The sequence below is a fragment of the Schistocerca serialis genome, unplaced genomic scaffold (genome assembly GCF_023864345.2).
Source record: "Schistocerca serialis cubense isolate TAMUIC-IGC-003099 unplaced genomic scaffold, iqSchSeri2.2 HiC_scaffold_1370, whole genome shotgun sequence".
In the NCBI taxonomy this organism is placed as follows: domain Eukaryota; kingdom Metazoa; phylum Arthropoda; class Insecta; order Orthoptera; family Acrididae; genus Schistocerca; species Schistocerca serialis.
The window spans coordinates 73,674-99,823 of record NW_026047592.1 but is presented as its reverse complement, the minus strand read 5'-3'; the positions used below and the strand labels follow the sequence as shown (position 1 = coordinate 99,823).

The window sequence follows — 26,150 nt, the reverse complement described above, 5'->3', positions numbered from 1 at the left end:
CAATACACCAAGCACAATCCTGGGCTTTCACTCATAGCATCCATTTTTTGGCTGCCATGACTTAAGTTATGCATTTCTGTCATTGTGTTTTTTAGGACCGGTCTTTGATGCCTAGTTGACATGGCTTCCCCGTCTTTGTCAACTAAAGCAGACATGTAGGTCGCACCTGAATGCTCTTCTATGCCTCAGCGACACCAACCGCGGTGTGGTCCACTCTAGTTTGATATGCCTGTATGCAGCATTGGTGCAGTCACACCTAGATTACAGGAATCTCTCATATGACTTTTTATAGCTTCGACATTACGCCTGGATTCGATACACTATTGTGGGGTAAGACTGGTAACAGGTGCCTTTGGACTAGGCAGCAGTTGCACTATTGTGGGTTCTGCACCATCAAAAATTGATGGCAGCTGCTCGCCCATAGTACCCTAACTGTCATCTCTTTCCAGATACGAGATTTACCTCCAAAAATGGCAACACAGGTCTGGCATTACGATCACCAAGTTTGAGTCTTGGTCCAGCACACAGTTTTAATCTGCCAGGAAGTTTCATATCAGTGCACGCTATGCTGCAGAGTGAAAATCTCATTCTAGAAAACTCTTTATCTGTAATTCTCTTTTTTTAAAAAAAAACCTTTGCAATTTGGGTGAGTTTATGTTCATTCCTTGCACCCAATTTACTCTTTCATCTACCTACTTTTTTTTCTCATCAAGCAGAACGATATTTATGCCCGTTGCTTAATACCTGTTTGTATCACTTACAATGCTGGTATTTATGAATTCTTTAGCATTTGACTCCGGAAAGACCATTTTTTGTTGTAGTGAGGTCTTGCCAACAGCAAATTTTCTGGATGGAAAGTAGCTCAATCTGCTCATATACTTTAAAATTTAAAAGTAAATCTAGCAATGCTAGAATGTATACAAACTACTGATATACCCATTTTCAAGTTGTTGTTTAAAGATTCGCGACTTTTAAAACTTACGTAGATTATCTTTTTGATGATAGAACTTTACATAAGAAGTTATTAAGAACATTGCGAATATCACATGACGAACAACTGAATGACTAAAGCAGTGTTATCAACCCTCATTCATTGACACATGTAATAAATTCATCGAGGCAGTGAAGTCCAGAGCTGTTGTAAAAATTTCTGAAATTAAAAGTATATATTACCTAATGAATGTATTATTTTGGGGTGAAAGAGCACAATAATTATTATTTTTGGAATGTAATAATTCACTATGGCTTCATTTTAATTCTAATAAGTTTCACACTGTAATGAAACATTGTCTAAATGCCTCTCTCTCATTTGTTATAACTTACCGCTGTTATTTTGTATTTGTATTGCAGTCATTACATTAAAATTGGCTATATTGATTCTGCAATTTATACTATTATGTTATTGCTAAGAATTGATTTAAAGAATAAACGTATATATTTATTTGTAAGATTTTGTAAATTTATACCACTGGAACTCTTTCAAAATATTTGATTGGGTAATACTGCCAATAAATACAATGACTTTCTTTCTTCTGTTTATGATTGTAATAGATGTTGGACACTTTGACTCCAAGTATGTTATACAGAAACGCAGTGATTTTTTACAAAAGGCAAAACTATGTGTTCGAAGAATTGTGGAGAGGAGGGTACGTGATGTATTGAATTTTGTGTGTATGTTTGTGTTTGTTTGTGTGTCTATCGACCTGCCAGCGCTTTTGTTCGGTAAGTCACCTCATCTTTGTTTTTATATATAATTTTTCCCACGTGGAATGTTTCCTTCTATTATATTGAAATTATTTAATTGAATAGATAAAAAATTTACTCACCAAGTGGCAGCAGAACATACACATAAAACACTGTTGTGATTGGCAAGCTTTCGGAGCCAGTGGCTCCTCCAGATAGAAGCATTGAAGGGGAACGAAGAAGGGTAATGGAAAAGGCCTGGAGAGTTCCAGGAAACGGTGTAGATTTTGGGAAAGTCACCCAGAACTGCGGATCAGGCGAAAAATAGAAACGACACATGTCATATACCAGCTATTATGTAAACACTGTTCAGCTTTCTACATCTGCATGACTACCACCAAATTATCAGTTAGGATAAATGGGCATAGGCATAGTGTATATACTGGAAACTCACAATATCCTGTTGCAGAGCACGCTCTACAACATGGCATACGTGACCTCGACACTTGTTTCACCACACATGCCACCTGGATTCTTCTGCCAGACACCAGTTTCTCAGAACTCCGCAGGTGGGAACTAGCACTACAACGTGTCCTTGGCTCTCACCACCCACCTCGCCTTAATTTACGTTAATTTCTCCTGTCTCAGCCTTTCTTCACTGTAATTACTCTGTGCTTCACTCCGTTTTAGCTTTCTACATCTTTCATTGTCTTTCCCATCTATTTTCACTGCCCCCTCCAACAGCTGTTGCATACAATACACTTAGCTTCTCACTCTTATTTACTCACGTACAGTTTTAGTAGTAATCTCTGTCTTGCATATTACCCTGTCTTCCACCTTTAAGCTCTCAGGTTTCCGAATCTTGCCCGATGCAGTCCCCAACAATTAGTCTTTCCTTCTCATCCTGTACGGTTAGTCACCCATGACCCACGGTTCTGGGTAACTTTCCCAAAATCTACCCCTTTTCTTAGACCTCTCCAGTCCTTTTCCTTCACCCTTCTTGCTTCCCCTGCAACCCTTCAGCCTGAAGAAGGAGTCACTGGCTCCAAACGCTTCCCTATCACAACAGTCTTTTATGTGTGTGTTCTGCCACTGCTTGGTGAGTAGATTTTTTATCTATACAATTAAATAATTTTATAAAGAGTATCTGTGTGTGATGTTTTTATTGGTATACAACTTGTTATAAACAAAACGTATTTTTACCCCACAATATGACTGGGCCACCATGAAAGCAGCCACATCATTGTCAAATTCACTGAAACTAGTGCATAGCAATTTACTTGGGTATGGCTGCTGTTGTGGTCTTCAGTTTGGTTTAAGCACTGCGTCAATACCTTCTCTTCATAGCACTCGGAGGTTGCGATCTGCGACTGTTTTTACAAATGGCAAGAGAACTTTACCTCTAGTTGCTTTCTTTTCAGTTAAAGATGCAAATATTTTAGAATGTAGTGCCTTACGTATATCTGTTAGAATAGCCACAAACTGTTTGATGTAGCAATTTTTATGCATCTGGTACAGTGTACTATCACAAGATACCAGGTACATCTACAGATGGTAATATATATTCCCAAAAGCTTTGTAAAACCACTAAGTGGTTGGCAAGTATGCTTCCCGAGATTCACAAAAGACATAATTGTGTAATACCGTATTTACTCAAATCTAAGCTGCACTATTTTCCGGTTTTTGTAATCCAAAACATCGCCTGCGGCTTAGAATCAAGTGCAAAGTAAGCGGAAGTTCTGAAAAATGTTGGTAGGTGCTGCCACAACTAACTTCTGCCATTGAATATATGTAGCACTACACAGGCATGCTTTGCAGGCACATAGATAAATACTGGCGCCAAAACCTCTGCGTCAGTAAACAAATTAAAAAAAAACGGGTCTGGGGGGTGGAAGATGAGCTTTTTTCTCTGCCCCAAGTTTCGACCACTGCATTTTCATACTTTATCCAACGAAGTAAATACAAATTCCATATTATTCATCTCCGAATGTTGCAGCCTTTCAATGTGCTACGAAAATCCGACTGGAAGACTGTTTGGGATGTTTGTCAATATGGCCAAGTCTACATTCTGAATTTTTGTCCTACCTGTGACAAGAGATGGTTGTTATTACCAACTTTTATGAATTGTGAATCACATGCAGTATTCTCTTCACCATAAGAATAATACGAATGTAAACATTTTGCCATGTATTCCTACGTCTTTCCTGCTATCTCATGTAAATCCTGTCTTCCTAATAAACTACGAAACTATAGTGAGACAACAGCAAACGCAGAAGAATATATATATCATGTTTATATTGGTATTATTCCTATGCTGAATAGTGATACAGTCAGAAATGAAGCACGGCAACTGACTAGGTTTTTAAACCTAAGATGGCTCTAATTTCTGTGCAGAATGTAATGCACTAAAGAGGCGTCTGCAAAAATTTTCAAACGGAGAAAATTTTTCGCTAAACTTTCGTTTGGAACATCTATCATATGCAGTCTATTATATGGTTCTTGTTGATCATTATCAAAGAAAGCGGCAGTGTAAGAAACAACAAATAGCAGTCTCTTGCCATTGTTTCGCTGATGAGACGATTCCTCTCTTTTTTTTTTTAATTGTAAGCAGCGGTAGCGTGCGCAAAAGCAAGCCATCCCACGAGCAGTGACAGGCTGTAAACACGCATAATCAGAATGCGACAAACAATGCATGGCACAGTATGATAATGCATTTTGAGCTTAGAGTGACGGAAACACCTATAACAAAGAGAACGGCACTTATCAGATCAAAGAAAAATAAGCAATCAATTCAAACCAGACGAAGCACGTGAAAAAGGCTCTCTAGTATAAATACGGACAGAGAGCCTGACGCATAGCAATGACTACGTGGTAAAGCTTAACTGCTAAGTTTACCACACGCACCAAACTACTGTAGCTGCATCATCATTCATTCGACCTAAATTGTCTCATATTACAATGGACCAACTTTGTTTCGGTTTGGAGATGTGGTCTAAAACGTTTCTCCCCCTTGAATTTCGAGGCACAAATTTCAAGTGCGGCTTAGATTCGAGAAAATTTTTTTCCTTGATTTCGAGTCTCATTTTTCAGGTGCGGCTTAGATTTGAGTGCGGCTTAGATTCGGGTAAATACAGTAAGTGTACTTCCCAAACCATTTTGAGAAACTATTTTGATGGAAAGCATATTTTCCAAGAGCCATTAAAACACTGTTATTTGGTGGGCTGTATACTTCTCACAGCCCTAAAAGCTATATTTCATAACAAAAAGAAAGTAAACTGGTGCAGCGGACTATCACTGGATGCCAGGAGCATGCAGAAGTAGTTCAATGTATTCCCATAAATGCAGTAAAGAAACACAGCTACTGCTAAGTATATCTCTCATGACCAGTAAAAGCCTTAAGTGACTCTTTGCAGCAGGTCGACAGACTGTACGGCCCACGTGAGTCACACTGTCCCATTAACGAATGGAGACACAGTGCACTCTGCTAAGGTAAATGAGAGTGCAGATTCGCTTTCACCTACATTACACAGTCAGTTGTACTTAGTGATTTCTGGTAGACAAAAGAATATTGAGAAAGGAGAAATGAAGGAAGATAAGTGTTTAATGTCCCATAAACATTGAGGTCTTTAGTGTCTGAGCACAAACTCTGATTGTTTCAAGGATGGGAAGGCTATTTATTGTGCCCTTTCAGAGAAACCATCTCGGCATTTGCCTGTACTGATTTAAAGAAAGCTCAGGAAACCCAAGTCTGGGTGGACTTGATGGAGCTGTAGAGAGCAAAAACTGTAGAGGAAAACAGAGATTGGAATACATCCAGCAGATAATTGAGGCTGTAGGTTGAAAGGGCTACTCTGAGATGAACAGGTTGCCACAGGAGAGTAATGCATGGACTTTAACTGTTAGTCGCCCTGAATGTGAGTCCAGTGAGCTCACCACTGTGCCACCTCACTCGATATATTGTGAGAGAAGTTCCTGATTTAACCATTTCACAGGATGTGGGGAGTATACTTACCATCAACTGTATTTCTTTACTGTATTCCTGAGAACACAACATACGAGCTCTGTATGCACCTGGCACCTGATGTTAGTTTGCTGCACCAGCTGAACTTTCTGTCTGTTATGAAATGTAGCTTTTAATTGTCATTAAATGTCACTTGTTCCTTTCAGAAGCAGTTGCAAATATATGTGCCACCAAATAATGTTGTTTTGAAGGCCACTGGGAAGTATGCTTACTACCAAAGTAATTTTTCCATGATACAAGGGGAATATACTTACCACAAAATTAATTTCTTTTTTGGACTGCAGAAAGGATACTTACCACCAACTGACCATACTTACCACTAATTTAGTTGTTTTACTATGCTCTTGGGAAAATGTTTTACCTCCTCTGGATGTGGTTGACCTTTTGTGATAATATGCTAAACAACTGGTGTCTGTTTGTCATGACATCAGTGCTGTTGTCACTTGTTACAACAGAACACATTGTTTCATTCTGCAATATATGCTATTGTGACTTGTCTCAGCTGGTTTCTTTATGTAGTGTTAAATGAAGTTTCTAGGATTGTAAAATAGATAGTCAAATAAAAACAGAAAATTCCTTTTTTTCACATGTAGTAGTAACTCATAACAGCTTACTAAAGACAGTGGCAAGTATACTTACCACTATAGTTTTTTGCTCCTAAATCACAAAAATAAAATAATCAAAAATTAAATGTAGTTGACACTTCTAAAATGATACCAAAACAATTAACTTTACAGGGCTGCTACAAAAAATGTGCCCACAAATGGGTTAAAAACAAAGTATGCAAGCTGTGGGGGCAGTGTGAAACTTTTTAAGCACTGTATTTGAAAAATATTATTCATTTTGTTTCACTTCTAGAATGTTAGGTTTTGTGGATTTTTGCCTGTACATTAATGGGTGTGGATGCGTTCAGTGGAGGCAAGTGTGTCGTGTATGATTTTTCTTAGTAAATATGTCCTACTGACGTTGCAGTATATCTCCAATGTTCTGGATGCATCAAATGAAGTTTAAAAGACAGCTAACTGCTGCTGCTGGTATGCCTCTTCATGTAAATGTCAGAGTTACTATTATTATTCAATACAGAAAGGAAGATTACCAGCTTAGCAATTTGCTGAAAATGAGTTCATTAAAGGGAATATTACAATTAACATCCTGTTAATGACAAATTAATTAGAGATGCGAAGCAGCCCAAGATTGGAGAAGGAAATTGGACGGATAGCTGACTCCATAAAAATTAATACATTTCATACTGTGCTCGAGCACAAGCAATAAAAAACAGTGAGCAAACATGATGTGTGTACTTGTTGCCTCAGGGTCTCCTGCGAAACTGAGGTGCTTGAGTAAGCTACATCACACTGCTTTGTTGTGTGCTTGTTGTCAAGCCAGTTTATGAAGTACACATCCCTCTTCATTTTTATATAACTTTGTTTTGAATGCACTGTACAAGAATACTGAATACCTTGAAAATTATCGAGTTCAGCCATTCATTCACATGTAATATTCCAACAGCTCCATCATCGATGAGAGCCTTCAGGGGTGTAAAACGAGTAAGTGAGAAGTGCCACTGAACTACTAACAACCATTTTCATTTACTACTAATCTGCTAACATTAATCATTATTCAAGGGGATCAGTTCTACATCATTTTATTTTTATAAATATACAGAGAAGCAACTACTTGCAAAAAGCCAATGCCCTGCTACTTAAACTGCTCTGCCACTATCTTGATTTAATACTTCATGCTAAATGGGCATTTAATTTTACACAGGACACTGTCATCTAAACTTATTCTGATAAATTCATATACTTCCTTCCTGTGCAATGCCCTTTATGCTGTCAATGCCACGTTGGGACCGGTACAGTAGTTTCTGTTCCGTGGAGAACCAACCGTACCTGCACATAGGCTATTATTATGATGGAATCACCACTTCAAAAGGCATTCCAAAGCTGCTGCCAGCTTCCCTCCGTGGAGTAAACCATCTACCATTCCTGTCTGCTCCTAGAGAATATGTTGCATGGCTAAATATGGTTTTCTGTTAGAAAGTGTTTGTGCGTTGTGTATCTGAGGTGGGACAGGTAGGTAAATTCACATATCCAGGTAAATTATTGGTGGACTGGCTAATAAAACATTTTTTACTTCAATTTTGAATATTTGGGGATTTCCAGATTGCTCCTAATGTTGGCTGGCAGATGTTAAAAGGGTGTTGCACCTGAATATAAAACAGTTTTCTTAACCCTAAGCTTCAATGCATATTCTCTATGGAAATTATTTATATTGTGATTGTTATGGTTGCAAGCATTGCAATTAATGCTAAATTCTCTCTTGTCCATTTGAGCAGCTCAGAGGTCAGTATATCTTGCTGCTATGTGGAGGACCCAGGTCCAATTCGTGGTAATGCCTTTTTCTTTAAAGGGCGAAGCTACTCCACACCCACACTGACATGGTGACCATCACCGAAGTTCTACCATCACCTCTGTTTGCTTTGTTACAATTGAGAAGTGCACAGGATGTGGGGTCATGATGTTGTCCGTAGGATTACCCACTACTACAGGCACTTTGAGGCGATAGAAGTGGTCGGGAAGTGAGCAGAAGGTAGCAGTTTTAAGGGCAGAGGGAGAAAAGTGACGAGGCAAGCACCAAAGGCAAAGAACTTCTGCAATAGTCTGGACAGATAGTAAGAGCAGTAGCAGTTTCTTTCTGTCTGCAAGGGTGAGGTTGTCATTAGTTTTGGGTATCGTGCGATGCTCGATACCATTGTCGCAGCTTAAAACACTCTTTACGAGTGTCAGTCCTATTGAGGAGGGGTACTCCTGGGCTGTGCACCTGAGTGTCTCCGGGGCCACCTGCAGCATCTGTACTTGTAACATGCCAAGGTCGTTATACGAGTGGTCAATTGGCCATAAAGAGGTTTGGTTGGATATGTTTATGTTTAGTGTGCAATACTGCTTTCCCGTATTGTCAGTTGGTCAGCTAGATATTTGCAGCTGGCAATGCCATTTAGTTTTGCTGTAATGCAGGGATTCACCAGTGTTTATTTTGTCTGTGAGCTTGTGCTGTCCACAGGTGATTAATTGTCCCTAGATAGAAGCGTTTTTCAGCAGTTGTGTTTTCACCCGTGGTTGTGGTCATAGTTTCCCAGGTTAAGAATGAAGTGATTGTCAGAGTGTCTCAAGTTCCTGTACAGTCCTGTGGTGAGTTTTTTGAATATCTGTGTGTGAGTCTCAAGGCAGCATTCTCTGTGAAGGTCGACAGTGTGTGTGGACTGTGGTGCACTTTGTTCTGTATCACCTGTAGGCGGCACAGGCGGTCAGAGCCACGTAACCCCAGACTGCAGCTGCATGTATCATCATGGGTCTAATCAGTATAGTATCATGTACACGGACCTCGATACACTCCCATTCAGTGTGCTTTACCTGTTGAGCTTAGAGTAACACTGTTTGAGCCTTGCATTTGCTCAGTTGGCCTGTCACTGAAGTATTTGGCTTTCACACTGAAACATATTGGGCGTGTGTGTAGTGTTATTTGTCTGCAGTCTTAACGTGGGGTCCTACCCACTCATCTCATATAGGGTGCCTAAAGGATGCTGCATTCTCAAAATGCTATACAACAATTCAAGCAAACAACATTCATAGATTTTATTACAAATAAGAAGCTTGACAATGCTTAACCTGGAATTTACAATGGTGTCGCAAGCAACAGGCGACATGCAGTATAAATGTGAGTCCTTTGCTATATACAATGTTCGTGCAAGTTTGACACACAGCTTGTGGATCACTAATAACTGTTATTGTAGCATTCTGCGCTAGGCCTGTCCGTATACTGTCCTAATCCTGTCCAAATACTGAGTGGCCGAGGCTGGCAGGAGCGGCACTTATATTCTCTTTGTCTAGGGGCCTGCTTCCGTCGTGGTGTGGTCCTTGCCAGTGGGCTATTGGCTGACGGTGTGTTCACTGCCTTCTTTGCTCCTGCGATCTTAATTTTCATTCCAGAGCTTGTGGGTATGCCAGAACACGTAATGTTTGTGCAGTTGTTATGGTTTGTCAGTGAACAGAACTGCTTCACACTTGTCAGCATTTGCTTTAACACACTGTCGTTCCAGCTAGGCAGTTTTGTTTGCCGTTGCGAACTATGCCTGATGGTTTCCAGTCTTGCACTAGGATGGTAGTGTCATCTGCGTAGATGGTTGCCATTGTGTTTTGTTCAGTTGGAAAGTCATTGACGTAGAGATTAAACAAGAGGGGCCCTTGGATGCTGCCTTGGGGTACTCCCACTTGTATACTGTGTTGTGTTGACTGTTTGCCCTGAACATCGGTGTTGAAGCTTCTGTGGGTGAGATATGAGTGTGTAAGATGTATGAGCTCATCGGAGAGACTAGCAGTGCAGATTTTGCGAATGAGACGATTGTGCCGTTGATGACTGAAGACCAGGAACAGTGCTCCTGTAGCTTTGTTGGTGTTGGGGGTGTGTGTAATATGTTCTACTACACGGAGGAGTTGTTGTGTTGTGGAGTGGTGATTGCTGAATCCAAATTGCTCCAGTCTCAGCGAGTCATTGGTGATGCAGTGCATAGTAAGATGTTTGAGAATCATCTTCTCAACAATCTTATTCAGGGAGCTCAGCAGGCTAACGGCTCCGTAATTTTGTGGTAGGGAGTGGTATTTCCCTGGCTTCCTGAACATCAGGACAGGGAAGTGTTGATGTTGTAGAATGGTATTCGTCATGTGTGTGAGATGCTCTATAGCTTTATTCGTGAACTCCTTGGTGACACGGTTTTGAAAGTGATTGGGACCAGGAGCTTTTCTAGCTGTTTTGTGCTTAATAGCCTGTGTAATTTCATGTGTAGCAGTATGTATTGTTACATTGCACTTGGGCTGGGTTACAAGCCATGTAACCTCCTGGTCCATTTCAAGTAGCAGTGCTGGATTGGAAAGAGCCTGATTCAGTGTGAATGATGTTGCTAGTGTTCTGGTCATCGGCTCATGCTTCTCCTCCATGGAGTATGCTGGTCTGTAAGGTATTTGTAAACTTGGTGTGTAGTATTTCTTCTTGGTGGAGTGGACAGCTATTTGCCACACTCCAGGTCATGTGGTGTGCAGCCCTGCGAGTGTATTGTCCCAGTTTGTGGTTTTAAAAGTTTTAATTTAGCCTGTATGATCCCCTGGAGCCTGCTAATATGCTGTTTGTACAGCCAGTATCTCCCGAGATGATCTCTCATTGACATCGGCCCCTGTATTTCTGGGAGCAGGGCCAATGAGCATTCTTGTGGTATAAGTACTGTAATGGTAAATGCTATTGCATCCTGAACTACGGTGGTAAGGGCTTTGACAGCTTCAACAAGATTCCTGCTTTGTGTAATTTTGGGAATTTGTGGGATACGACTTTTCAAGCATTTCCTTGAACAATGCCCAATTCACACGCTTGTAGCTCAGTATCCTGTGAGATTCATCATACTGCTGTGTTTCTTCCGAGTAAAGTATTACAGGTGTTTGGTGAGGCCAAATCATGTATAATTTCAATGTTGATTGTGACTATAATGCCTATCACATCTAATGTCTATCACATCTAGTCTCTGTTCCCTGTTTTAAGTGTCACCTCAGCTGGCACTAGTGTAATGTAGTTTGGGCGCAGTGCATGTTCGCATAGTTTTTTTGCTATTGGTGTTTGATCTTTGTTAGTTCCAAGCAGAGTGTTTAGCATTAAGATCACCAGTGGCTATTGGTCACTATGCTATGTTGAGTATTGTGCTGATATCGCTTGTTATGATGTTACCACATCAATTGTATATCGATATCAATGAAGTGTTCACTCAGCTGACTTGACCCTAACAGCTGTGGCTTCTAGTCTTTCAGGTTCAGGGATCTTAATATTTGTGTATTCTTTGTCTCAATATATGATGATTGCTGTTCCACCCACAGTTGTGCCTTCAGGTGGTCAGTACAGTAAATGTAATATCTTGGAAAGAGTAGTTGTTTGTGTGACTGGAGCTCAGCTTCGTTCATGAGAGCAATCCAGATTCCCTTCTCCTCCATAAATGGAGCTACCTCTGCCCTTTTGTTGCCAATCCCATCTGCATTCCAGAATAGCATCTGGGTCAAAGTACTGTTGTTTGTGTTTTGTGGTGCATTATCTATGGAAGAGTGTGGGCAGTGTGGTGATAGCAGTTTGTATAGCAGCCATGCAATGGCTGGGTGTAGCCGTCTTGAGTTTGTGCATGTGTTACGATGAAGAGCCTCAAGAGGATCTTAAGCCACGTGAGTGGGGAATAGTGTCTCCACTATGCCTCTGATTGTGGTGAGAATGTTTGTTATGTCAGCCAAAGTGTTGGCGGTGGTGTTGGTGGCTGCTGGTCCTTATGTTGGTGTACTGGATGGGCTGGCTTGTGTGTTATTCATGGTTCGTATTTCATCTGGGGTCACCTGTGTTATTGCTGTGGTGAGGGGGGCAAGAGTGTGAGTTACGGTTACATTATTCCTTTGAATGTGTTCCTATGTTTGTCTGGTCTGTTGTTGGTGTATTTGTTGTGGTGTGATAGTGTCCCCTCTTTTGTTTTTTGGGTACCTCCGTTTCATTTCGTGTGTTTGTGGTTGTCCTAGTTTGGGTGTGTCTTCTGTGATATCACGAGTGTCACAATCTGGCCCAGACAGAGTTGACTTGGTGTTGTCTGAGACCGGCAGTGTTGTCATCAGTATAGGGGCAGTTTCTAGCATTGCATGTGTGGGTTGTGGTTCTGTTGTTGTGGGAGTGTGCCATGAGTTTGTGGAGCTCTGTGCATCCTCAGTTCATCCACTTCCACTGACAATGCCAGTAAAAGAGATTCCACACCTTACTGGTTGGGGGGTGGGAAGTGTCTTGGAGCTGTTCTGGTTACCACTTGTCTGTCTTTGGCACTTTTGCACCTTAGAGCTTCTTTGTATGCTGCACACCATCTGTAGTTTGCACATGGACCCCTCCACATTTGGTACATTTGATAGTTGTACCAAGTTTAAAGTGTCATGCTACACGGTTACCAGTGCATTTGCGGCACCGTGTGCCAGATCACATCGGGTGCCGCACGGCCAAACTGCTGGCAGTGGTGGCACTGTTGGGGGACACACGGAGGTGTGTATATTTCTACTATGACCATGTGAAGCAGGAGCATCTGCGTCAGAAAGTTGCAGGAGTAAGCTGTGTCATCCAACTCCACTAAATAGTTTGGCTGCAGTCTGTGTGTCACAAATCCCAGAATTCATCTCATGCTCTCACAGTCCCAGCTGAGAGCTGTGATTATACCATGAAGAATGTCATTGAGGGTTGTGGTGTCAACTCCTTTCACGATGTACATTCGAGTTTTCCCCCCTTGGGTGCTATATTTATGATACTCAATTCCCCCAGCTTTGACGAATTTCAGGAGATTTGTGCAATCTGTTTTGTTGCATACATACAGTGATACATGGTCCCTTGTGAGTTTTGTGTTTGGTATATGGTGGGGAGTGACATTCTACAAATGTCTTGTTTAGCTTGCCGAGGCAAGTGTAATTGTGTATTATGACCAGTCGGAAGCCAGTCGGTGTAGTGTTCTGCGTAGCGGCAGGGGTAGTGTTATGTAGTTGAGGTGCTGCAGAATTGTTTGTATGGTCCCTCATATTACCGATGCTCGGAACTGGTGTTGGTAAAAGCACGCTGCATTTGCCGTGTGAGTCAGTAGGCTCAGTTGTTCATGTATGTTGCTCCTGATTGCATTTTGGACCCACCAGCTTCCAAGGTCCATCTTTGTTCCACGGAGCTCTCACTTCCAGCTCGACGACTACTGCGGTGATATTGAGGGCCTCTAGTGTATTCACTGGTGGTGTGACTGGTGTTGGTGTTGCTGTTGCTGTTGTGTTGCTTCCACCCATCAGTTGGACAATGAGCTCATGCTGTCTCCGAGCCATTGCTTCTTGATTTGTGGCAGCGAAGTTCAGATTTAGCTGGTTCATCACTTACTGATAGGTGGCAAAGCAAGACGTTGAAGGGAACAGATGGCACTCCTGCCTCTTGTGCTGCAGTCTTGCTACGGGTCGTCGGGTGGGATCTGCTCGGTGGATCTGCCATCTCCCAGACATAAGGATACTTTTAAGGATAGAATGTGGATATGAGACAATTTTACTTTTTCGTCTGAAACGACAATTTTGCTTTTTTAGTGTACATAAAGAAGAGGGGAGTCCTTATGACTCACTTGTGCAAGATGCAATGCACAGTGCAAGAGAGCACGGGTGGAAGACAGCAGCCTGTACTGGACAGTGTTGTCCAATGTGAACGTGCCCCGGACACTGAAATACCCTATTAAAGAATGGGAGAGTCACACTGGGGAAGTTCCAACCACAGTTGCAGGAACTTTGAGCCAGAACTATTGGCCACCTAGCACTGTCAAGTGTGTAGCAGCGTGTGCTTGTTAGTGACACTCCAAAGAGTGTCCTGTGGCATCTACGCCAGTTTTAGCATATGTGTAACACAAATTTCCTCTCGCTCGCAGCTACTGCAGGTACAGGGGGAAGGCAGCTGCTCAGCTGTGACTCACCCGTAGTACTTCCTGTGGTTTTCCTTGGTGGGAGGACTGGAACGAGGTGCACCAAGCCTTGTGATGCCCATTGAGGAACTGTTGGACTGAGGTGTAGTGACTCTGAGGTCAAGAAAGCTGGCAGTGACCAGAACAGGGTGTGCTGACGCCCCCCCCCCCTCCTTTCTGCTTTCAGTGATGCCATTGCAGAGGATTACACTGTGGTTGGTCATACGGTTTTGATGTGGGCCAGAACATGAAGCTTTCCTTTGCTTTTTTTTTTTTTTGCTAAATTGACTCTTACTTCTGGACACAAACACCTATACAGAGCAAATGTATTGGCATCCAGGGTTTAGTTATTTGGGGGGGGGGGAGTGACGGTTTGTTATTGTTTCCACCCCCCCCCCCCCGCCCAGCTTCCCTCAAAAATGCAACTCGCTAGCAACCTCGCTGTTAGCATACGACAGACATCTACAATTTTAATAACAATAATAAATACACAAAAATATATTAAATTATTCAATATAATAGTAACAATACAAATAGGTGGATCAAAGAAGGAAGAAAACATAGAACAAACAAAAGAACTTCAGAAAGTGTACAAACTGACATGGACACACTATAATAAAAGAAACATTTCAGTACAAGGCAAACACATGCACTACAATACAGTTATAGTATCAGAAGAACTCTTCGCATCAGAAATGACCACAATCTGAGGACCAGGCACCACAAAGCAGAAAGAATACAATGCAAAATCCTCAGAAAATTTTTTGGAGCAGTGCACAGAGATGGATGAAGAGATCAACCAGAGAATTATATGAACACAGAGGCAGACTCAGTCACAATCAGAAAACACCGACTAACATTCTGTGGACACATACACACAATGAATAGCGACAGATTCACAAAGGGATTTAGGATGTAGTAAATGCCTTAATCAAAAAAAACCAGTTGGTTTCAAGAAATAGAAGAAGGCTACAAACAAGCAGGAATCAGAATGGAAATGATGAATGAAAGAGACAAATTCAGAAACAAAATTATGAACATAAAACTTGAAGTAAAGGGAAGGAAGAAAACAGAGAAAATATGTACATATCAAAGGAAACAAGAACACAGTCTAAGAATGAAAAGATTTTGGGAAGAGAAAAGGGAGGAGGAAAGAAGGAAAAAGCTGAACAATCACGTACCAACCAAGTTGAACTCTGTCAGAGTGTGTGCTCACCATCATTATTTCAATAAACATTATGACTGAACAGCGGTCTGCAAACACATGTGAATGAGGGGAATACTGTTTCTATCAGTGATTTCCAACTGTGTTCGGGAAGTCATTCTTTCTGTTGTTGTTGTATCGGATCTGTTGACAGCTGGTATGTTCAACCCAGTGGTGTGCAGCTTTACCCGGCTGGAATGTTGTCAATCAGACCAAAAGCATGTCCTTGTGGGCAGACCCTAGTACGAGCAACTGAAAAGTGTCGTTTATTAAATGTAGCTTGTCATTGCTGGAAGAACTTGGCATTTTTGACACACTTCTGTTTCCACGCTACCTCCTTCTCCAAAAGTTATGTGTGCATTTGGAAATTGGTGAAGTAAAAAATATAAAGACATCGTGTCATTCTGCCACATCTGTCTGTAGTGTGCATTTTGGGGTGCGTGTACGATACAAGGCATTTAGGTATGGTGAGGTTACTTAGTAATTAGTGTTCACAACGGCTGGCATAAAGGAAACATGACAAGTATTACATTAGAAAGCAACAGCGATAGCTTTCCGACCGCATAATTTCTACTAGGCAGAGTCAGAAGCAGACACAGTGGCCTGTGCCAGATACGAGGGTTGGAAGTGGCTGAAATGTGAGTCGTGGGACAGAGAGAAAGAGAGAGAGAGAGAGAGAGAGAGAGAGAGAGAGAGAGAGAGAGAGAACACACAGACAGCACCATAAAGCATTCCCCATCTCTTTCTGCACAGAATGCACCACACTGCTGCCTTCTTAAGTGCACCCCAGTATAATATGTTGTTTGGGAAGTGGGTGGTAGTTATCACCATTGCCACGACCTCCCCTTGTATCCACTCCTGCAAGATTGTGAAATCTACAGCCACTGAGGAGATTTATGTGAGATGTTCCTATCAACTTTGTGTAATATTCATATTGCACACTTCTGCAGACAAAACAGATTTTCGACCTTAGCTTAGGAAAGAAAAGAATCATCACAGATCATTAAGGTTCAAAGAACTTGTCTTGAACACTGTAAGGGATCCGTGATCCCACAAACATAGATGCTAGTATCTGACGCCCAGGTCGATAGCGGACAGGAGTCGATTGTCGAGCACTGTAGTAGGCAGTGAGACTAGTGCTGAGTGCGCAGTAGTATGGTAGAGTGTCGAGTGAGAAGTAGTGCGGGAATGACAGGCAAGAATGGTGGTCGAGTGAGTTGTAAACGGTAAAACTCACTGGAGTATGACGAGTGAGCACGTCCCCCTGATCATCGTGGGGTTGACTCTCACTAATGCCGATTCGCGAGTGATATGAAACAGAAAGTGACAAGTGCCGAATTACGTGTTTCGCATCAACCACATCGGCCAGCAACAACCATGGATTGCAGTGAGGATTGTTGTGAATGTTAACCATCAGCATTGCGTGTGACAAAGTACTGAAATTAAGCAATCAATAAAAAGAAATAACCGCAATTAGACGTGTAAGGCAAAGGTAGCAACTGCCTCAGAATTTGTGTGTTAGTAGGAAATATATATCAGTTGTACATCGCAACCTTTGTGATACTTAATAATAGACAAACTTTCAATCATTAGCTATTCTGTCTCAGAACAGCCGCATTCGCAGAACAACCAATAGCCTTTCATCCATTAAGTATACCGTCATATATCATAATAATTAACTGTTTGGTGGCTTCGGTAAATTACCCAAAATCCAGTAAAGGAATTAATCAGGGATGTTTCAACACGAATGCTTAAAAATTCTTTTGTAGTTAACCTATTTTCAGATTATGAAGAGTTCTTTGTTACAGCTTGTATTTTTGTTCCAGGTGGCACTGAACTTGATGGCTGTAGTGATGTCATGAAGGCACAAAGTTGGAAGTTGTTAAACCTTCAGAAACAAGATTTTCAAAAGTACTTCTTCTCAGATACCAATATTTTGCCCCTGTTTGTGTCGGATACACAGATGTCTCAGTTGTTATCACATAATTTGAGTGTAGTGACTGAATCTAGAAAACAGTTTCTTTTGCTTCCATGTACCCCAAGCATTATGTGCAATGCAGGACTCCTAACAAGCCAAACACCCAGAGCACAGCCCTCTGTCTTCTCTTGCAGTTTCTGCAGTTCAGGAGCACAGTCCGGAAGTCTGACTCATGTTGACCGGACCGGCAGGGCGAAAATGGTCAACGTGGGTTCGAAGCTGGTGACAGAACAGACTGCTACAGCACGAGCAAAGGTTTTTGTGGGACCCGAACTGATGAAACTCGTACGAGAAAGGTGACGTACTTAGCGTTGCTCGCCTGGCGGGAATTGTGGGGGCCAAGCAGACGTCCAGCCTTATCCCTCTGTGTCATAATATATCTTTATCCTCTGAGGCTGTGGACATTGAACTGGACTCTGCTCTCAACTGTGTGATTATAACTGGCACGGCAAAGTGTAGAGGGCAGACGGGCGTGGAGATGGAAGCTCTCACTGCTGTATCGGTGTCTGCCTTAACAGTGTACGATATGTGCAAAGCTGTGAGTCATGACATTGTGATATCTGAAATAATGCTTCTGGCCAAAAGTGGGGGAACTAGAGGAGACTTCCACCGGACATGAGCATCTGTGTGGGTCAGTGAAATAAGTTAAGTATACCTGGTGTGATGTAGGCAAATTTCAAAGTCTGTTCGTAGTTATCATAAATTATATACACATCGAATTGGACTGAATATAAGTTGCACCTTTAATTTCGAAAAAGAGAGAAACTTAATTAAAAATAATTTGTCAAGTTGCCCATTTACAAAAGCTTTTCAACATGTGATTTACCCTTAACCACTTTTTTTGTAGTACACTGTAGATAAATTACACACAAAAACAAAGCTTTCAGTTGCAGTTTTCATGTAAGACACTCTTAACTTCACTAACATTCATTCTTTTATCACTGTCAGTATTTTTGTCACTCTCCTCCTAAAGTACAGTGCCGTCACTACAATCCCGGGCATTGCATGTGCAGCATTTCTTGAACCGTACCTTTAAAAAGCACATCTGTTAGATGAAGAACTGTGAGTTTGAAATTTGCAACGTAACTGTACCGAATTCCAAAATTTTCTCTCAGTGTTGTGCTTCATTGGTGAAGAATAAATTATATTCTTTAGTTAGAGAAAAATTGTGCCTGTCCCATTGTCTAAAATAGTGAAACTGTGAGAATGGTAATACAGAGGGGTCCAGAAAAATGTAGACTCTCTTTGATAGTCAATATTGATGGAACAAAATGGCATAGTGTCAAAATTCTTGCATGGGAGGAAGATCATTTTGTGTGTTCAAAGTGACACCTGTTAGCAGCCAAGCAACATCAATGTTGCTGAATTGTTGACTGAAGTACAGCTGTCAGTGTTGCCAGTGTGGTAGCTGCACAGGATGTCTTGATGGTTTCTCATATCTCATTCAGTGTAGCTGGGTTCTGTTGGTAAACTTTGTTTGTTGAGGTCCCCCATTGGTAGAAGTCGAGAATTGTAAGGTCCCGTAACCTTGGTGGGCACTTGACAGCTCCTCTTCGACTTATCCGTCGTCCAGGTAAATTTTCATCTAAGTAGAATCTGATATCTCTGTGGTGGTGAGGCGGAGTAGTCTTGTAGGTAAAAATCTTTTGTTTCCAAACACCTCTTGGATGGCTAATAAAATCAATGTTTGCAGCATATGATACACCTCACCAGTTATGTACCTTCAAAGAAGAATGGGTCAGAGAAACAATACTATGACGGACCACACCACACATTAACACCAAGTGAAGTAACATGTTTGTCCATGTGAACATGAGGATTTTCAGCAGCCCAATACACGCAGCTATGACAGTTTACATTACCATTCAGGTTGAATTGTGCCTCATTAGGCCAGATAACCTTCCCTGCAAACCATTCATCTTCGTGAAGCATGCCTTCAGACCACTCGTAGTGCTCCATCCTTCGATTCGAGTTGTCCTCATTCATAGTGTGAAATAATCTTGGAATGTACGCTTTCCACTTTGCAGTCTTCAGAATTTATCATGCACTTGATCAGCTTACCCCACTTCCCCATACATCCTGCTTCATAGATTTTTGAGATGATCTACAAAAATGTTGCAATACAGCAGTGCTGGAACCTGGAGGTTGATGTTCTTGTTCGGAGGACCTTTCCTTGTGCACATTTTAAACAGTATTGTCGGCTTAAAATTTATACCAAATACAATAAATTGTTGTTTCAGTACAGCCTTGCATTGCTCAAACAATAGTTGTACTTCATTCAGTGCTGCATTGTCATCTGCTGGAAACCCACATGACAAGATCTGTTGGGAAAACAGTGGTTTATGCTACCACTCAAAATTGCAGCCATATAACACATTGTTCCAAAGGTAATAACTATCAGAGAATGTCTACATTTTTCTGGATCCCTCTGTAGTCACTACCTAAATGGGATATCAACAAAGAGAATGTTTGCATTGCTACCTCATACACAACAATTGATTTACAAACTGTAGTGATATTTTTGTTTCATTTCATACTTAAGAAGAAGCACTACAGTTGAGGTTTCTATGATTCATAAAAGTCCCAGTTTTTATGGGGTGTGCTGTATACTCTAATTTTTTTGGAGATTTTTTGTAGAAATGGTGTATCTTATATTCAGGCCAGTATGGTACCTGTTTCCATCCTGTTTTAAGTCTTAATTCAAAATATTTATCTTTCTTTTTCCAATACCTGATCAATTTGAGAGAGATATTTAAAACAAAAAATAAGCACTAGCAAGTACGTTAATTTGCTATTGTTAAAACTTTATCTCGTGTATGTTTTCTACAATTTTGATATGACACCACCTGCACTCTTATCTTGTTGCCAGTAAAAAGTGAGTAAGTAGGTCATTAAACTCTCTCTCTCTCTCTCTCTCTCTCTCTCTCTCTCTCTCTCTCTCTCTGTGCACTCCCCCAGCTGTGTGGTAGTGTCCTCTGTGTTGCTCTATTGTTTCAATTTTTGATGGTCCCGTGCTGTTAAAAGTTGAGGTGAAGTGTTCATTCTTAAATAAATAGTGTGTATCAGCTCTTTTCTCCTAGGATCAGGTTGTCATTGCTGTGTTCATTGAAGTAAAATGACACTTTTTTAACAGTTCCTAAAATGTGCACCACTTCATTGACACTTTTGCTCAGGTGTAGAGCATATTGGCCAGACTAATTTACATGTTTCAGCTTTACACTGTATGGTATCCTCTTTTTTAAAGGCCTATTATCTTTCTTGTGTGTGACTTGTCCAGAGATTGAAAATGTTTTATTTTGTAAGTTACCAATCCAGAACAGGTTTCTGTCAATTTAATTCTTCAGGTTTTTCCAGAAGTTTGCTGAAATTCCCGAGTTGTCCTTTGCACAGTCGGACATCATTGTCTTACTCGCATATTTCGGTGACATTAGTCGTTGCTTTTACAAAGTGCTACTTGAGACTGATCGTCAAATGGAGCAGGTCTGTAATTTGTTCCCTCTGCCTTCCTGCTTCATCTGCAATCTGCTCTGACAGACACCATCCTCGGGTATCCGTGTTGCGTGATATTCCGAGAGCCATCTACACTCACGGGCACGATCCTTGTGTGTTATGTTTTCAGTCCAAGCTGGCTGGTAGAATTCTGTTTGCGGGCTGTCCCTGTTTGGGGACAAGGATCGGCAGGGCATGAAACCCTAATCTTTCATCTTTCAGTTAACTCAAATGTCGAGTGTCACTTTTTTCATGTACTGCGGTTACAAATATAAGAAAATACAAAATGAAAATTTCTCAACATAGTCATGTTTCTTTTCAGTATGTTTCTCAGATCAGTACACTGCAATGTAAATATTCCATTAAAAGAATATATTTTTGATTGTTACTTCAGTCAAAGATGCATTGCCTTTTTGACTTAACAATCAGTGTCAAATCATTGTCCCTCAAACAATCCTGCAGGGGTTTGACAACGTGAGACCATGGCTTTATGGAGCATCACCTAGAATTAGCTGCCGTCTTTTCTGACATGATTTTAAATCAATGCTATCATCACTGTTTCTTTTGCTTAGGGTTTTGAGTCTAGGAATGATGCAAACAATCAGCAGTTTATTTCTTTCTTACGTGATCTTTTTTCTCCTCCCTAGCCCCCTTTCTTCTTTCATTTGGTAGCCGCGAGCAAATTGAATATTCCTGATTTTGTTTGTATTTATTAATCTGTTTGTGCCCCTAATTCTTAAAAGACTTCATTATGACACTAATACTCTGAAGCAGCAAATTTGGGAAAAAGAGCTGCATTCATTTATGCTGTTGTAAAATGGAGGAATTGGTTGTAGTTGAAAAAAAAAAATCTGCCTTTTACAGCTGCTGATTTTTGTCATTTATTTTACGTAGCCCACCCATGATCTACAATCAGGTCTTCCTTTTTATGTTGTATTTTTTATAAGAATGTTGAAATATAGATGATTGTTATGCATCTTTGCAGCAGCTAAACTTGAATATTGTACTTAAAAATGTTATTTGTTGTCTTTTTTAAATTAAATTGTTATGTTTAAGAAGTGAATTAAATAATTGTTACCTGTGACATAATTTTGTAGCAGCTAAAATTAAATGCTGGTCTTCAATATTTTAATTGTTATAGTTTGGGGTATGATTGTTGTAATTAGAAAATGAATGTGTGCCTTGTGCACTATGTTGTTACAGTAATTTGGAGTTTATTTTGTACATCATCTGGTGTAAATTATAAGAATTTAAGCAAAAACTTCTGTCTCTCAACAGCTTTCTTAATAACACTATTCCAGTAACTGGATATGCATATTGAAATATCTGTGTTGTATATTAGATTCTATGACCTGTACCAAGGCAATATTTTGCGGTTGCAAATTTTCTTGACTATTATTAAGTGTGTGTGTGTGTGTGTGTGTGTGTGTGTGTGTGTGTGTGTGTGTCGCTTATGCCCTACATACGAGTCCTCCAAGCTACTGATGATCTGACCAATGTACGACATGCCAAAATGCTACGGCTGCATGGGGAGATACAATTAAATCCCATCCCCCCCCCCCTCTCTCTCTCTCTCTCTCTCTCTCTCTCTCTCTCTCTCTCTCTCCCCCCCCTCTCTCTCAAAGATCGGCAGGTTCAGGAATCTAACACAGAAAGAATTTAATCACGGTTTCTTTTTCATCTCTATCATACAATGTAGTCCAATTTTTTGCTAATACAGAAATAACATTTTGTGATTTATGTTGTGTACTCTTCAAAAGATCTAATGATGTCCTCATTCCTTTCTTATAAACAAAACAAGAAAAAACTGACAATAATTGTTGTTAAAATAAAACACAGAACAGTGTCTCCATAGCATCAATGAGAACATCCTTTCAGCACCTTTGACCCAGGCAGTGAACACAGCAGCGGTCAGTCTATGACTTGCAGCAGGTGAATCCCAGTCAGCTGCATTGCTCATGCACCCCACATAAATAATAATAAACAAAATCTAACAATACACATAACCAAGGCTTGATTTGTGACAGTATACTACCGCTGATGACGAAAAAAATTGGACCCAAAGATTTTGAGATGTGGTACAATAGAACTTTTGCTCTAGTTGAAGCGGTAAGATGCAAATGTTGTATTCACACTTTTAAAAAGCCCAGAAAAGTGTTATAACTTTTTCAGAAGTCTAAATCAAACTATGGAAACTCTCGGTAGGAACTTAGAAATATAGGAAATGATAGAGTGCTACTTACCATAAATACATGTTAAGAAGTCTATTTTTTTTCTTTTAACAAATCTAGCACTGCATATTACTGCCAAATTAGTCATTACCTATGATTGCCCCAGTGGCAGAAGTATGTATAATAATGTCAAAACGTTTGTGACACTACACACTAGGAGAAGCTCAAGTTTCAGATACACATTGATTGCGTTCTTGATGATGCTATCTACATGTTCATCCACACTCTGAAAACCACTATGAAGAGTATGACAGAGGGTACATCTCACTGTACCAGATATTAAAGCTTGTTCATGTTTCAAGACCATTTAAATCTTTCTCTGCATGCTGTAATTAATCTAATATTGTCCTCACGGTTCCTATGGGAGCAATAGTTACAAGGTTGTAACATATTCCTAGAGTCGTCTTTTGGTAAGCATACTTTCTTAGGATAGTGTACATCTTATCCTGAAGCGTCTGCCAATTCAGTTATTTCAGCATCTCTGTGACACTCTCCCTTGGGTCAAACAAACCTGTGACCATTTGATCTGCCCTTCTCTGCATGCATTCAATTCCCCATTAATCCATTTTGATACAGGTCCCACACATTTGAGCAATATTCTAGGATGGATCACACAAACGATTTGTAGAATGACTGCATTTCTATGGTATTCTACAAAAAAAAATCTCACTCTTTCGCCTGCCTTACCCCTGAGTAGGCCCATATGACTGTTCATTTCATATCCCTACAAAGTGCTTCACCCAGGTAATTGTACGAATAGACTTAATCCAAGCAAGACATCCTGATACTGTAGTCATACCACACTGCGTTTTCTTCATTTTGCAAAATGCACGATTTTCCATGTCTGAACATTTAAAAGAAAGTTTGAAATTATCAAGATCTGACGAATGTTTGTACAATTTCTTTCAGACTGTACTTTATTCTAGATCAATGCACTATCTGTGAAAAGAGTGCTTTACTATTAATATTGTCTGCAAAGTCATTAATGTACATGAACATACCTCTCTGTGACACATCTGAGGTTATTTCTACATCAGATGATGACTCCCCAGCCAAGATAACATTTAAGTCATTCCTACCAAAATATCCTCAATTCCAGTGACAAATTTCACTCGATACCCCTCACGGTAGCAATTTTGATAATAAGCATCGATCTGGCACTAAGTCAAAAGCTGTTCAGAAATCGAGAAATACTGCCTGCACCTGTCGAGTCAGGAAGACTAAAGTTTTAAGGTCAGGTTGACAAAACAGATTTTTAATACTCTTGGAAACAACCCTAAAGTTTCTGACGTACTACAGGGGAATGACAAAGGGATCTTTGGCAGACTAGATTAAATCTAAGCGGCATCTCAGACCGACCAGAGTTACAACTTTAAAGGCTTCTACACTGAGCAAATACAACGGGCTGTTGGAGGAAGAATGCAAAGGCAGCTTCTAGTAATGTGCAATTGCTATTCTGCGTGGTCTTTAATGGCCATTATCAAATTTTAAAAAATTAAGAATAACAATAACACAGTACACAACAGGAAGGGTACAGCAGACTTTCCCTGATTGTTCCTTACATTACCTTTCCTAGATTTTTTTTTTAAATTATAATGTTTCTAAGTCTTTCCTGGTTTCCATTGAAAGGTTTGGATTGTTTCAAAGATTAATTTACACATTTTTTAATATTTTATTTTAATGTATTCTAGGACAGGAACTCAAAGAGCACAAGTATAAAAAAACTGCATGTAGGACATTCATGTAAAGCTTCCCATTTTTAACTGCTAGGTAATGACAGTCTATTTTGTTACAAGAAAATGAATCGGGACTTAGTTCTCCAGAGCTGATACTATTATAAGGAGTTGTGATGGAAGAACATGAGTTCCAAACAATGGATGCCTTGGATCTGTTTGCTGCTGCTTCTTTTTAATCTCTGCTGCTAATCCCATGAGTGAAAGATCTCTACCAATGAAAAAGTAGATTTGAATGACATCAAGTTTCTTCTCTTGTCGATAGTTGTTTCTACTGAAGAGAAATGAGTCTGGTCATCTTTGTCCATTTGCAGTAGTTCAAAGGTGTCGTAGCACCTGACACGTATGCTTGAAAATAACAAACGATCAATATTGTAATTAACAAAAGTATTGTCAGCAGTAAGCAGTATTTATCACATCCAAAAAGTTTGTAAAAGCTGTGGACCCTTGTTTTATCATGTCAATCCATTTGTGCCAATGGCTAACAGAGTACCATTCACCATCATGTCAAGTGGCAATAACAGTTTGCTTGCATCATAAATATTGAGTGTCAAAAGTTAATTCTAACAATATGTAATAGGACAGATTGCTACTCACCAGTTAGAGCAGGCAATGTGCAGCAGACAAGCATACTGAAAAAAAAAAAGAAACTGTCAGATATTATATACTCAAAAAAACACTTAGGTACTGAAGGAATTATCCAAATACCAAATAGGGCTGAAATCAGTAAATGTGACATACATGTGAAGACAGAAAAATAATTACAGTTTCAGAAAAACTGGATGATTTATTCAAGAGAAAGAGCATCACAAATTGGATGAGATGGTCCACCTCTGGCCCTTATACAAGCTTGGCTCTGGCTGATAGAGTTGTTGGATGTCCAACAGAGGGACATCATGCCAAATTCTATTCAAATGTCACTGTAGATAGTCAAAATCCCGAGGTGGTCTAACGGCCTGCCCATAATGCTCCTTACATTCTCAATTGGGGAGAGATACAGCAACTTTGCTGGCCAAGGTAGGGTTTGACAAGCATGAGGACAAGCTGTGTGCGGACAGGCTTTATCTTGCTGAAATGTAAGCAATGTAAGGCTTGCCAAGAAGGGAAACAAAATAGGATGTGCAGTACTGTCAACAGACAACTATGCTGTAGGGGTGACATCCATGTCACCCCTACAGCATAGTCGTCTGTTGACCAAAAGGGATCTGTTATGAAAAGAAATCGCACCCCAGATCATCAGTCCTGGTAGTTGGACCGTATGGGATGTGACATTCAAGGTGGTATCCC

General features: G+C 40.4%; 1 protein-coding gene across 1 annotated transcript in view; it reads right to left on the bottom strand.

The window, feature by feature from the left end:
* LOC126441768 (molybdenum cofactor biosynthesis protein 1-like) overlaps positions 1–25,494 on the bottom strand; it is a 112,663-nt gene extending 87,169 nt beyond the window's left edge. Inside the window, exon 1 of the mRNA XM_050090688.1 lies at positions 25,461–25,494. Within this exon, the coding sequence (XP_049946645.1) occupies positions 25,461–25,494 (34 nt within the window). The remainder of the gene's footprint in view (positions 1–25,460) is intronic.
* Between the last annotated feature and the right edge of the window lie 656 nt (positions 25,495–26,150).